This window comes from Molothrus aeneus, chromosome Z, assembly GCF_037042795.1.
Source record: "Molothrus aeneus isolate 106 chromosome Z, BPBGC_Maene_1.0, whole genome shotgun sequence".
NCBI classification, from domain to species: Eukaryota; Metazoa; Chordata; class Aves; order Passeriformes; family Icteridae; genus Molothrus; species Molothrus aeneus.
Window position 1 is genome coordinate 57,586,507 of NC_089680.1, and position 14,484 is coordinate 57,600,990.

Here is a 14,484-nt window from a genome sequence, read left to right on the forward strand (position 1 = left end):
TAAAGTTAATACTTTGCTCTTTTTCTTATTACACGGCTGTTTTATTATACAGAAAATCTATTTCTGAAGCCAAGATATCTTAATTGTCATTATATGGTCAAGTTAGCACAGATTAAAGTGGCAAAAGATGATGATTTGACAGAACAGAAATTTTAAGATTAACAGTTTAGGTAGATCTTTTCTTCCAAGACATAGTAAGTTCTTTAGTATAGCTAAGTACCTCTAAAGAGGCACAAAAACCAAATAGCCCTTTCAACTGAATTGAAAAAAAAAAAAAGAAAAAAAAAAGAGAAAAATTTAAAAGTTTAATTTCAAAAGGGAATCTTGAAATTATTAGATACATATACACCCTTCTCCTATAGCACTGTAAGATACATTCAGGAATTTAAAAGAAAGATTCCATATTTCATACCTTCATATATATTATATATTTAATATATAATATACATGTACATTACACATATACATACACTATCAGTCAGCAGGATTAAACTGTTTGGTTTTGAAATACTTGACTGGTGTCACTGATTATTTTCTATTCTTTTGTAAACTCAATGGAACTTATCTACTACCTCAAAAGAAGAAATTTAAAAGATCCAGACACAATGTGTGGATCAATACTAGCACCAATACAGATGGCCATTATTTCAAAATGACTGCAGGGACTGAAATAATATAATTGTTGTAACTCTCTTCTTACTGCACAAGCACTCCTGCAAAATACGTAGGCAGCAATACCTGTCAGGTACATACATCTACTCCTGTTAAATTTATATTTTATACAACTTTCCTTACTGTAATATACAGTATCTCTTTTGTCCTGTTGGATTTTTAATTTTCCAAGGAGAAAAGTGATCAATAGCTATCCAACAGATTTTTTTTTTAAATCCCCTCTCTCTCCTTTCACTTGTATGGCTCAGTTTCAAGACTTAATCGATAGGCAGCCACCATCACTACATCCAGTACCCTTTGAATACAGTTCAGTCAGTGACTGTTGATGCTTAAAAACCAAATTTTTGAGTTTGGCTTGCTGTTTATGGAAACCAAGATACTCAGAGGTCATATCTTTTCAGCATGCTTATCACCATCTACAACACAATAATGTCAGTCAGTCCCAGGACTATAACTGAATTAGTTACCTACCATTTGGGTAACAAAAATAACCAACCCAGTTGCAATTTTAAACATTTTAAGATTATTCGCCCTGAGAACACCAAGGAAGTCTTTAAAAATAATTCTGATATGTTTTCTCTTCACATATATAGTTTTCTTTTCTCTTCATCTCCTCTTGGGTACCTGGGATACCTTGTATCTAGAATCTGACCTCACACTTGCTCAGTCAGTTGACTTGTTCATGCCACAGTCAAGTACTGGTGATAGAAGAGACCAAAAAGGCTTGTAGAAAAAAGGCAAGCAGCAATCCACCAAGTGAGGAAAGACAGGAGTCCCCGGAACAGGAGAGGAGTGAAAATATTCTTTAGGCTTCCCAGAGCCATTGTTATTTGTACTACAGTTACTTTCATCTTTCCATCAGCAGGTGGAGACTCAGAATAAACAGAATTGGGAAGCAGACTGTTTTCTACTGGAGTGTCAGAATTCAATCCTGGGTAGATGCCCCAAGAATAATTACCTGTTAAAAATAAACAAGTTAACAGATTTTTGTAGAATTAAATTCAAGTTCTGTTAATTCAATCACTCTACAGTCTTTGATGTATATTTTAATACACACACAGAAAATGCTGTTTTTATAACTTAGTAAATACAAAGTATATTCATCTGCATGACTTCCTGGTCATACCAGGAAGTAGGATGAATCAATCCTACTTCATCCTGGGGTAGGATTCATCTTGTATTTTGACATCCTAACATCTACATGTGATATAGCTGCCTTGAAACCTCTGTATGTCCTGGGTATGACTGATCTTACCAGATGGAGACATCTACTCCAAGGCAGGATGAATCACAACTTACTAAAGCCAATCTCTATCCACTGCCTTTTTGCAAACAGAACGATACAACCGCATGGCAGGCTATGAAATACAAGTCTTACAGGAAAGAAAGACCCAAACCAGAGCTACTTCAGATCTCCCACTAACTACATGAACCCCCTATCGCACAATTTCCATTCTAAAAGCCTACTAATGATAAAAAAAGCTGAAAAATTCATGTATGAGATGCTAATGAAGTAAAGTCAATCATATTTTATACAGTCCACTTTTAAAATACTTCTAAAAAGACAAATATTTCAACAGAAGTAAACAGTTTAATTGGTTGCATTACACAATCTCTCAGAAATAAATAAAACAAATTAGCATGTAATTGGAAGATATCAAAAGCAGCAACAGAAATAAGTACTTACAAGCCACATATGAATGTTTTAAAGTACATGATCTTTTTCTATTGCAAGTACTCATGAATTCCAATTCTCTTTAGTCAGGTGAAAATAAAAAAAGCCCCATGTAGAACCGAACAAACTACTGTTGATCCAATTTTGCCTACCTAGCGTTTTCAAGAGCAGAGTTGTGTGAAGAAGCATTACCAATGGTGCAACATACTGCAGCGCAATTACACAGAGATAATAGAATACCCGAGCCACCTAGAAAAAAGAAAGAGTATAAGTTCATGATTCCTGGTTGATCAAAGCAGAGTTTTATGAACATGTCTAGAAAAAGCAATTTATTAAAAAAACCCAGTATTTGTGCATCAAAGCTGTTTTAAGAATTTTCTAGTAACTCTTGGCATGTGACATATTGTCTTCAAAAGACCTAATAAAGAAATCCCCATAATGAATTCTAGTTTCAGGACATTTACAGATCTGAGAAGAAGGGCTGAAAGGAAATAATTAAAAGCATCAATTCTGTTAAAAAATAGAGACTCAATTTTGCTTCTGCAGACTGTATGCCATTCATTATTCAATGACTCCTACTTTAGTACACCAGAAACAAAATTAAACATACATGTTTAATTTTTCAAGTTCCCAGCCATTTACAAGCTAAATCCTATTTCAAAAATGAAGTAGTAGTCCAAAGCCCCATAAAAGGTAAATGAAAGCTTTGTTAATATTACAGTCCTTTTTCAAAAGTGAGATATTTTTAAGATTTCCAACTGGAAAACACTTGTATTTTAGAAACAATGATAAGTTGAGTTTTCATTAGATCAATAACAGCATTTAAATGGTCTTTATTTCAGTCATACACTATGTTTCATCCTAGTCCATTCAGATACATCCCTCCCCCTACTCTCTCATAGGTTCCATTTTTCTCAAAATTGTAACAGTACATATTTTTATAAGCTATTGACCTAGAAGATTCAATTAAATAAAGACAGAAAAAAGTGATAAAATAAGAGCAAGCAAGCAGTGAAATAAAACTACCCATGTTTTATAAAAGAAGAGAATGCGGGTTGGCAAAAATGATGAAGATAGATGTGACAGTTTTGGGAATACCTCTCAACAGGCTTCTTAATGAGCATGCATCAAAAAACTAACATGAAAAAGAAAAGTAGTAAGACACTGACAGAAGAAATAGCATGAGACAAAAAAAATTGTCAAAAGATTGATGGAATATGACAAAAATAACAAATTAAAAAGTAACGATCACTGTAGAATGACAGACAGGAAAGAATTCACTGGCAGAAGTTCCTAAAAAAGGTAAAGCAGATATGATTAGTAAAACAAAACAAGACATAGGCCATCTAGTAACTATGGCCTTCTCAAACAGAATATATGAAGATGGAGAAATGGATATAAGAAATGCCACATGGAGAAGACACTAATGTTTAACAGATAGGAAGAAAATTCCCAGTATTAAAATAGCACATTTACAGCAACTGGCACAGTTCCATCCTAACCAGCTGCTACTATATGTACTCCCTAGATTTTTTTCTGGAGCAAATTCCTAGCCGCTTTGTAAATAACTACTGCACCTTCAGACTATGACATTTAGACACTTAGTGTAACTACATGTAATAATGACAATCCTAGAAGAGGAATCTCTGTCTTGCGGCATGCTACAAATATTCCTCCTGCAACAGACCCCAACTCTGCAGAATCATTAGACAGCACGCTCATACAACAATAGAAATATAAGTTTATTTTGCAGACAACACACAACAGCCATTTGTTCAAGGTATGCTTTACAACTTTTCTTTAAAAAAAAGAAACCTCAGAAATTTTGTCTTGTCCACAATATGGTAAGTAATTTTTTAACTAGGCAGGTGCACTTCTAAGAGGTCTGACAGAATTAAACATCTGTCATTTTATTCCAAAATATAAGCACCTTGTCATAAATTTTCCCTCAATTTAAAAATCATAGTTGGTAACAGTATATTACCCTTCCATAAAAATTCACTTTTTTCTTTCCCATGTTGTAGTTACAGATCACCACTCATTGGAAGGGATCTTTTATAAAAACTTCCAAATAACCAAGGAAAAACTACCTGCATAACAGAGATGATACATCTCTAAGTATTTTGGTTTGCAGGATTTTTCTGTATTTTTATAGGAGATATAGTCTAGCAAACTTCATTCAGATTTGAGCTCTGCTGCCACAGAAGACAACAAATTGGAAAAAAAATCATTTCCACAGTCAAAATACTACAAATATATAATCTAAGTGCCACCATACTTACCATTTTCTGTAAATCAACCATACTTATTCTACCAGCTTCCTTTTTCATCTGGTCGACACTTTTCTGGGCTAAATTCAGATAGGCCTGTAAATGATGACGCATCATAGCCAACCGTAAAACACACAACAGGATTATAATCCACAATCTGATGGTATCAAATGTATCTTCTGACATTCTGTGGATAAAGAAAAAGGGTAATGCCGTTTTCCAAAGACCACCTACTACTACAGTTATTTGTTTTTATCATCTGTAAAGTAATTTTGAGACAAATTGTCAAAAACAGTTAACACACAAACTATAGTTATGAAGTTCACATGCAAGTAATGCCTTCTATGTCTCTTTCCCATGACTTCTCAGTAGCCCTACAGCATAGATCCAAATTAGTATTCATTTGTCTGTAAACAATAGCAGTTCTCAACTGCTTAAATTCTAAGAAATGAAGGCTGGACACTAAAACCGAAGGTTGCTCAGATAATTACAGGTTTTTGGACACACAGGACTAGATAGCAAATAGTACTAGATTGTAAATGGGTACTTCAGTTACCTGAGATACCCAGTAAAAGCTCAACCCTCATTTTAAGACAAACTGAGGAACAGAAGACATACAAAATATGTATATCTGTTGTGTTTTATGTAATAGCTCAATGGTCACAGGATCACTTTAGAAGCTTATCTCACCTCTTTCAAGTCTATTTTGAATTAGCAAGACTAATTGTGACAATGACAATCAACTCTACTTATACATCATTTCAAATACCACTCTTCCTGGAAACTCTTTCCCTTTCTATATTTTAAATATTTTACCTATCAATTCAATACCACTTCATCAGTATGTAAATATTAAGACAAACCTCCTAGCTTAGTTCTCATGCCAACATATCTTGACTGTTTTCACTGAAACCAGTTCTCTCCTACACCAATATCCAAGATATAAGGTTCCAGCAGGTAAATAATTAAATAAATAAATACCAGAGAGGTGGTATTCCACCCCTACAAAAAACAACACAATACTGACAAGGAGTCATCAAGAGACAGCAGTTTTTTGGGAACCACCACCTCAACACTCAACATTCTGCTACTCATTCTTTTGAAATAAGAGATGCTCCTTATAATTCAGCTGCACCTTCCACAATAACTCTGACAGCCGATGCTACTAAAGTCTTTCACGTTTCTTCAACTTGCAAAGAGCGCTAAGACAATGTTTTGTTCTCAATACCCCAGAAAGAACATTTAAATGAAATCTTACAAAGGAATGCTCTCTTTGCCCAAAGGTGGGCTCATAATGTAGTCCTTAGTGATTGGTTTTACCCACAGTAGAACCATAAATAAAGGTGCCAAGAAGTTTATATGTAGCAATGTTCTGAAAAAGAAAAAAAACAGGGAACTTAGTAAATGAAAACAATGACCACACTGTTGAAAGTATATACAGATTCAAAACGAGAAATATTAACTTTAAAATAATTGGAAGAAAGATAAATAAGAAAATTTCTTCCCTATTTTATAGGTATGCCTTACATTTCAACAAAACAGTAACATTATGTATTGTGAAATCACACTGGATTTTGGCTTTAAAAAGAACAGGATAAACAGTTGTCAGAGGTCAGATTACACAGTTTAATGAAGCATTTTATTTATAAACCCTGATTAAAGTTGGTACTTACATTAAAGATACTCAGACAAAAAAAAATACTGTAGAAAACTGCACAACGAAAATAAAAGTAGTACTCTTTAGTAAACTTTGAGTACAACCTAGCTGAATTTTAAAAGGGGATAATAGTTTTTGGAGTTCTCCCTTAAATTAATATCCTTCTTTATTTCTAAACTTCTGAATCTTATTCTCTATTTCGAAACCCATTTTCCCCAATCATTTTTTGTTACTAAAATGAAATGAGAACAGTGGAAGGGATTGGGTTGTTTTGTTAGTGCAGTGTTTCCTCACTAACAGAATCAGGTTTGTCTCTACCTTCACTACAGTACTTCTGCACTACAGAAAAAATTATGTAATCAAAAATTGTTCTAAAGAACACAAGACCTTCTTGATTACTAACTATCAAGCTTCCTAAAACCACTAAAATGTTTGCATATTACAGAAGCTGTCATCAAACACAAATTTAAATCTTCGGTTTCAGATGAAGAAATAAGCCCTGCTAGCTATTAAGTAGTGCTTGGGAATGCAACAGCACCAAGGATCAGTCCAAAGCATTTAATTAGATTATTAAAGCCTTTTACCTGAGCTTCTACTTATTTAGGAGATCCTACTGAGTTAACGGACTGGAGTGATGGACTGCAATGTGCCAAAGGGTGATGGGAATCTCTATTTTTTTTGTTCTTGTTTTTGTTTTGTTTTTGTTTAATGGAACAGGAGGTAAGGCTGAAATACTCTTGATGCAGACTCTGGCAAAGGAGGAAACGTGTATGAAAATTGTACAACTTTGTTAAGAAGACTCCAAATATATGCAAGTAAGGATACTACTGCCGAAGAAAAAAAATCAAACTAGTTCTCAAAACCAAAAGGGACACCAGATGATTTTTATTCTGTTTACCTAAAAACAATGAACTTACTTCCTACATTCATAAAAGAATCACAATTAAATTTTGAACATATTAGTAAGATGGTTCTTGATCATTAGCCTTTAACTTTTGGGGCTTTTTTTGGTCAGTGCTTCCTGCAAGTTAAGTGTTCCATTCCATTACGGAATAGGTTTTGTGTTGGATATTTTTGAGTTGTTTAGTTTTGGTTCTTTTGTTTTAAGAGAGATTTGTGGGTTTTTCGGGCGGCTTAAGGGATTAGTTTGATTACCTTTTAGTTTGATTACCTTTTTTTTCTTTGGTTTTAGTTGTTTTTGTATTTTGTTTAGTTGGTTGGCTTTTTCTTTGCAGTTGTTTTGGTTGGGGTTTTTTAAGCAGAGTATGTATCTGACTGCAAAGACAGACATTGTTTTAGTACCCAACTTAGAGAGCTTTCTATCAGTGGCAAGTCATCCTCATTAACAACCCCCCTCTTTAATCCCTGTCAAACAAGTGTAGTCAATAACACTAACAAAAATGCATCAGCAAGGACAAGTTATGTTGTTCAGGTTTATCAGAACCTATCACTTGACAAATATTCTTTATAATGGCTTTATCTAATTATATGGATACCTTATCATGTATCCATTTAATACCCATTTAATGTAATTTTCACATTGTTCCAGTTGAATAGTCAAAATATTGGTAGACTTTCAAAAATAACTTGGTGGTGCTGAACAAAATTATCTTCAACAACCAGTTCCAATACCGTCTAAAGAAGCTAGAGAAGTTTTAATTTTCATAACCACACTTCAGTGGATATTAATTGCCCTTCAGGTCTTAATTAACGGATTTTTGTTTCAGAGGGTTTATATTTCTGCCTAGGATGTTATGTCCATTGATCACGGAAGATGCTGGAATACTTAGAGAAAAGACATAAAGAATTTTAAAATAGTGAGAACTATAGCAATTAAGAACTAAGTAGTTTATCTGTCTGGAAAGAACAGATTAAGAAGTGACTCAGTCACAGTCTACACACAGACAAAAATGTAACAGCAGATAAAACAATCCAATAGCTGGCTGCTACATAGAAAACTACACTGAGTGCAAGTGTACTTGCTTATAAATTACCAAGACTGATGGACTCACTTCAAACAGTATAATTTTTAAGCTGGGCATTCCTGAAGGGAAAGGAAAAAATTGCAATTTGAACAAAAATTATTTTCCTACTGGAAAACATAGTGGTTCTCTTAGGAAATTTACCAGACTGAATACCTAAACTGCCCTATGCTGCAGAATCTGTTATTATCATGTATTAAACATCAACAGTCAAGATCTCTGAAAGCCACTTGGAGTTTCACCCTCTCAACCAGAGAATGCTCAAGAGAAACAGTTAAATTGGACAGAACATTTTACTACCAAATGGAAGGGTGACTGAAAATGAAAATACTCCTTTAAATCGGTATTAGCATATGACCCTAATTAAATATTCTGGGTCATTTTTGCATTTTATCGTATGGTAAATTTATTAAAGGAATAATGCCCATCTGTAAGTGTGGGTGGAAAAAAACCAGTCTGTGGTCATATTTGTACTTCCTGAAGATTATCTTAACTTCTGGAAAGACATGATGGTGGAAAGAAAGCTGGACACGGAGACATTCATGGTGGAGCTTTTGCTGGAGGAAAGGAAAGCTCCTTTAATTGAGACTCTTAATTACAAGGCAAAGAATGTAAGACTGGCAAAGCACAGGTTGAGCAGAAAGTGGCAGGTGGCAAATCTGCTCAAGATACGAAAAGCAGGCAGCAACAGAAGTCTTAAGTCACTACCTTTTTTTTTGGAATAGTTTGCTTAGACATTTTTAGACATAAAAGTTTTAAGACTGAGTAGCATATACCTATTTGCATATATTTTCTCTTACTGTGTTATTTTTTCTGTTGCTAAATTCAGAGCATCCAGATGCATTTGAGCCAGTCGCAAGCCAGGGAATGTCAAAAAAGCACCAATAAGTGAACACAGAACAGCCAGGAACAATTTGAAGGTTAGTTTAGACACAGGACCCCTAAAAGAAAAGAAAGGAAGTAAGCATTTTCTTGGGGAGGACGTTGGGGGAGCGGGGAGTATCAGAGACTACTTTCAATCCAACAGTATCTAATATTTAATAAAAAAAGCCAACAGTATTCTATAGGCTTCCTCCAAAATACTAGCATTATTAAAAACCAATCAGAAATTAAATTTTTTAAAAATACTTTCAAAACCAAACCAATAATCTATTTATTTCCTAGAAAAACAGAAAACCTAATTTACTGACTGTGAGATATTAATTTGTTAGTAGAGAAGAAAAAAAAAATAATTTTATGTTGTAATTAGCAACAAATTATATAACAGAAATAGCTGAAATAGAATGAATTTCATTATTGTCTTTTTAAGAGGAACCGATGTTTCCTAAGTTTAACTGCTTGAAGACAAAATGGATACTTTAGTCTACCATTATCCATTAAAAATCTCTATCAAACTGTTATTACTGCAACTTTTCACAGATTTATCTGAAATGTACACATGGTCGTTAACATGTCACTTTTAAGTGATTAGTATTGTACATAAGAAAAGCTACAGGAAAGGTATCCATGATCAAAGAAATCACAGAATTAATCACATAATTAACAAATACAGGTTTACACAAAGAAAAAAAGAGAACAAAACAAAACCCTCAAACAAACAATAAAACCATCATAGTTACAGTGAAATGTAACTAGCAGATCAAAGAGGAACAAAACCAAATCTAGTGATTCAAATGAGTTTCAGATTCTTTCTTAATCTATATCACCTAAACTATCAAGCGACACCATCATTAACTCGGGTACTGCTAAAAAAGGCAAAGCACTGCAATAATTTATAACTAAACAAACAACATGAAAGTGAATACAGAAGGTAGTGACTTTGCAATAGTTTAGGAAAGCATATTGAAGAAAGGCTAAGAAACATATGGGGTTCAGTTAATGGTTTCCCATGAGTTTATTCATAAATTACACTGATCTAGTTTGAGGAAGCTTCTGTTCCTCAAAAATAAAGATATGCCATGGCTTCTGCATGATACTTGAGACCTACCAAGCAAGACATTCAATGTGCTCCCAGTGATGAAATGGTCCCTATATTTTAGCACACAAGTATAAGGAACTGTAACAGAAATCCATTTTGCAATATACAAAGCCTGCCTATGACAGTGTTTGTGTATTTATGTAACATCACAAGATATGGCATGCTCCTTTAACAGTCTATATGAGGCTTGGATGTCCTGCAGCAAGCAGATGTTTTTGCATGACCGGAACACAGCTATAACATGAAAACATGAATAACACAATTTATTCCTAATGCAAAATTTAACACAAACTCCGTCTTGTAGCTTTTGCACACTCCTCCTCTTACATGCCATAGGAATGACAAAAAATACTTCTCTATTTAAACAATCCTTTTTGAAGGGAAATACTGTGGAAAAAGTGTTTACAGTTTTGAACTATATTTTATGAACTGACAATCAAAATGTCAGTAATTATCTCCATATTAAAAAGAAAACTTAAATGCAATTTCAGTTACTTGTGGGTACTTTCAGATCTTTTCATTAATCTCTTTAAAGTGTTGTAGGGATTATAATCATGTACAAAAGCAAAACACGCAAGACAAAGGCTTGCAAAGAAAATCCAAATGGTTCATAAATTCACATATAGACAGACAAGTTGTAAGTTGACATATAAACAGACAAGTGTATTTTCAGAAACTTACTGGGATTCCAAACCTTGTTTTTCGAGAAACTGCATAGCACTTTCTGAGAAATTCGAGAATCCTGCAGGGACATATATATTTCTTTTATTACAGTACAAACAAAGAATCCCTTTTGTGAAATAAAACGCTAGGTAACAAGTAATCTTTTAAACAATTTTTCATATGTGTAACAGGGCTCTTTCGTGTGCTAATTAGTTGGCCACAATAAAGTAAAGCTTGATTAACAACATCTGTAATATTTGAACATTTTGGGAAGATGAAAGAAGATAACATTTTAAACTCTTTTCCAGTAAGGGAGCTACACTTTACTATGAAAGTCAAAAAGGGCTAAATCTGTAACTGGAGGGCAAATACAATTAACAAAACAAACAACCTAGGCAAAAAATAGACTATTTAAGAGAACGGTAGGAAAATGCACAGGATATTATCTAGAATCTTCATTCCAAAGCAAATTTCCTTAGAAGCACATAACTTACAGCATTCATTTTAACACAGATTTTCTCAATAACTCTGGAAATATTTTATTCAGATCATGCAATCACTACAGCTATTTCAAACACTAAAGAAAGGAGTTACCTGATTCCAATCCAAACTCTAGATAGTTTTCTGTCACAATGAGTATTGCCATGGCTTTCACAAAGAAGAAAAATCCAAAGGTGACACAGACTGATCTTTCACCTCCATCTTCAACTTTGAAATAGTGGGTAGTCAATGAAAACAGTACCTTACTACGTAATAAAAAAGTCAAGGAAAATTAAGTTTGTAAAATAACAAAGAATCTTATAACTAAAAATTTTATTCTGTTCATCTACAGGGTTGTTCTATGATGTGCATTTATTTCTTTGGAAGGTATTATGTATTCAGCTGATTTCAGGTTAAATTACAGAACACATTAAAGCATAATAATCTCATAATGCTTAGCCAGGAGTACTCTGGAGTAGCATTTTGATCTAGGCTTACTTACAGTAAGAAAGAAGACACATGAAAAGATGAACTTATATTTCTCCCCTTTCAGATAAATAATTTTGTTTGGAAAATACTTTTAGGATCAAATCCAACCATCATCCTAACACCAGGAAGTTCATCACTAAGCCATTTCCTCAAGCATCCTTTTATCTAGCTCTACTGCCACGAAGACAAATATTTAAGACATCACCTGCTCTGTTATCAGGGTGTTTTAAAAATATTTTTAAAGTATTCTTTTTTACACATTTCTAAATCAGTTATCAAGTGTAACAGATTAGGATAAACTTTTCATTATACACTCTTATTACTACGAACTGCAGCTCATTATAATTTAAATGGTATGCAATATCCAGCCCAGATTTAAATAAAGTATTTGGAGATAATTCCAGGCATTACGTGATTTGAAAAAAATACAGACAAAAAGGAAGAAAAAAAGATTTTAAGTGTAATCTGTAGCACTTTTTTCCTCCACTATGCAATAATGCAGTTGAATTTGCCTATTTCTAATACTGAAATAATATTAATATGTAGAGTACATGAAAACATTTTTGGTTGTATCTATTTAGTAAAACATTTGAACAGTCATCAATCTCTCAAGAAACGATGATTATGCTTCAACAGGCAGCACACATATACACTGCTGAATTTCATGTATACGCAGAGAGATTCTAATGTGCACAATGCGGTCTAAGGACAGCATCTAGTAATTCTAATCTCATACAGTAATCACCTTCAGACCCCTCTATACTTTACAGAAAGAACTGATACATCAAAAGGAAGACTTAACTCATCCCAAAAAGAAGTACATAATAGATCATACAGACTGTGTTCTGGACATTGTTTCTCTAATAACACATGCTTAAACCAAGGCTCTTTTTACAGCTAGCAGCATTAATCACAAACTGAAAACACCCTGAAGTTATACAAAGGACTTAATAAGTTTGTGACCAACAAACCTAATCTATCATCAGATTTATGACCCCCCAGATACTTTATGACTTCAAGTATGGATTGTGCCTGAAGGATTTGGAAAATTCAAGGAGGAAAAAGAAAGCATGCTAAAATTACAGTGCAGATTCAGAACTCAGTAAATAGATCCATGATTATGCAAACTACACATGACTGAAACCCTCTGTTAGTTAAATAATCACCACTGTTTCTATTTTTGGGTTGGAGAAGACTGAAGCATTATTGCTTGCTTCATCGCTTCCTTCCATTGCAAGACCCAATATTCAGGATGTACTGAATGAATAATTTAGAAGTATTTAGTGCAAAGTTAATAGAATGCCTGCACCAGTTCCCCCCTTCATTTAGTTTTTTTTCTCCCACAAGAGGCATTATAGAATTGTATACTTTGCATATTGTATTTAGTTGCAGGCATTGTAGAAATCATGGTATGCCCTTTTACAAAAATAATTTTATTTTTTAAACTGCTGCGATTATGGAATTCTTTAATTTTATAGTTCATATATTGAAGTGAAAAAGATACATCTTCTGTTCCTACTAAAACACATGAAAACTCTGAATTCACAGAAGCAGAGAACATTCTGAGTTGGACAGGACCCATAGGATCATCTAGCTCCTGGGCCTGCACAGCACCATCCCCAGGAATCACACCATGCGCCCAGCACCACTGTCCAAATGCTTCTTGAACTGTCAGGCTTGGTGCTGTAAGCACTTCCCCAGGGAGCCTGTTCCAGTAATCAATCATCCTCCATGTGAAAACTTTTTCTTAATATTCAATCTAAACTTCCCTGACTTAACTTCAGGTCTTCCCTGGCCTCACTTAACTTCAGGCTATTTACTTGAGTCCTGTCACTGGGCACCACAGAGAAGATATCAGTGTCTGCCCCTTCTCTTCTCTCACAAAAAAGGTGTAGACTGCAATGAGGTCTCCCCTCAGTCTCCTCTTCTCCAGGCTGAACAGTCCCAGTGAGCTCAGACACTCCTCATACAGCTTCCCCTCCTTCATTCTCCTCGTGGCTTATTTAGCCACTCTCTAATAGCTGAATGTCTTTCTTAGCACAGGACAAACTGGCCAAACTTAACGCAGGACAAACTGGCCAAGCTGGTCTCACACTCTTGCACTGATGTCTCACACTCAACTTTCTGTCAACCAGCAGCACCAGGTCCTCTTCTGTGGCACTACTTTCTAGGCTCCTGTTCCATGGTCTGCCCATACAACCAGGGCTGCCCCATCCCAGGTCCAGAATCCAGCACTTTCCCTTGTTGAACTTAGAATAGTTGGTGATTGCCCATATCTCTTTGGGTTTGAATTTGTTGAGGTTACTCTGCAGGGCCACCCTGCCTTCAAGGGAGTCAAAAGCTCCTCCCAGTTTTCTATCATCTGCAAACTTGCTCTGTATCCTCAGTACAACTTTTCATCTCTTAACACACTGGCATGAAACGGAAGAAACCCTTGTCAATAAAACACAAAATTGCTCTATATTTAACTATAACATATCATGTTAACTGCTTTCTGTCAAAAATACGTAGGCAACCAAATTTTTCTGAATCTTCCGTTATCGTAGAATAATTTCTGGTCTCGACATACTGAGATAGTGAGTAGTTGAGTAAGTTTTAAGTATTCTCTGCATCCCAAA

At 34.5% G+C, this 14,484-nt stretch overlaps 1 protein-coding gene across 1 annotated transcript in view; it reads right to left on the bottom strand.

The window, feature by feature from the left end:
• Positions 1-291: 291 nt before the first annotated feature.
• Positions 292-14,484, bottom strand: part of TMEM161B (transmembrane protein 161B) — a 32,993-nt gene continuing 18,800 nt past the window's right edge. The window contains exons 6-12 of the mRNA XM_066569174.1: positions 11,492-11,643; positions 10,916-10,976; positions 9,057-9,197; positions 5,876-5,989; positions 4,630-4,804; positions 2,500-2,596; positions 292-1,630 (exon numbers count right to left, since the gene is read on the bottom strand). Of these exons, the coding sequence (XP_066425271.1) occupies positions 1,353-1,630; positions 2,500-2,596; positions 4,630-4,804; positions 5,876-5,989; positions 9,057-9,197; positions 10,916-10,976; positions 11,492-11,643 (1,018 nt within the window). The 3' untranslated portion in view covers positions 292-1,352. The remainder of the gene's footprint in view (positions 1,631-2,499; positions 2,597-4,629; positions 4,805-5,875; positions 5,990-9,056; positions 9,198-10,915; positions 10,977-11,491; positions 11,644-14,484) is intronic.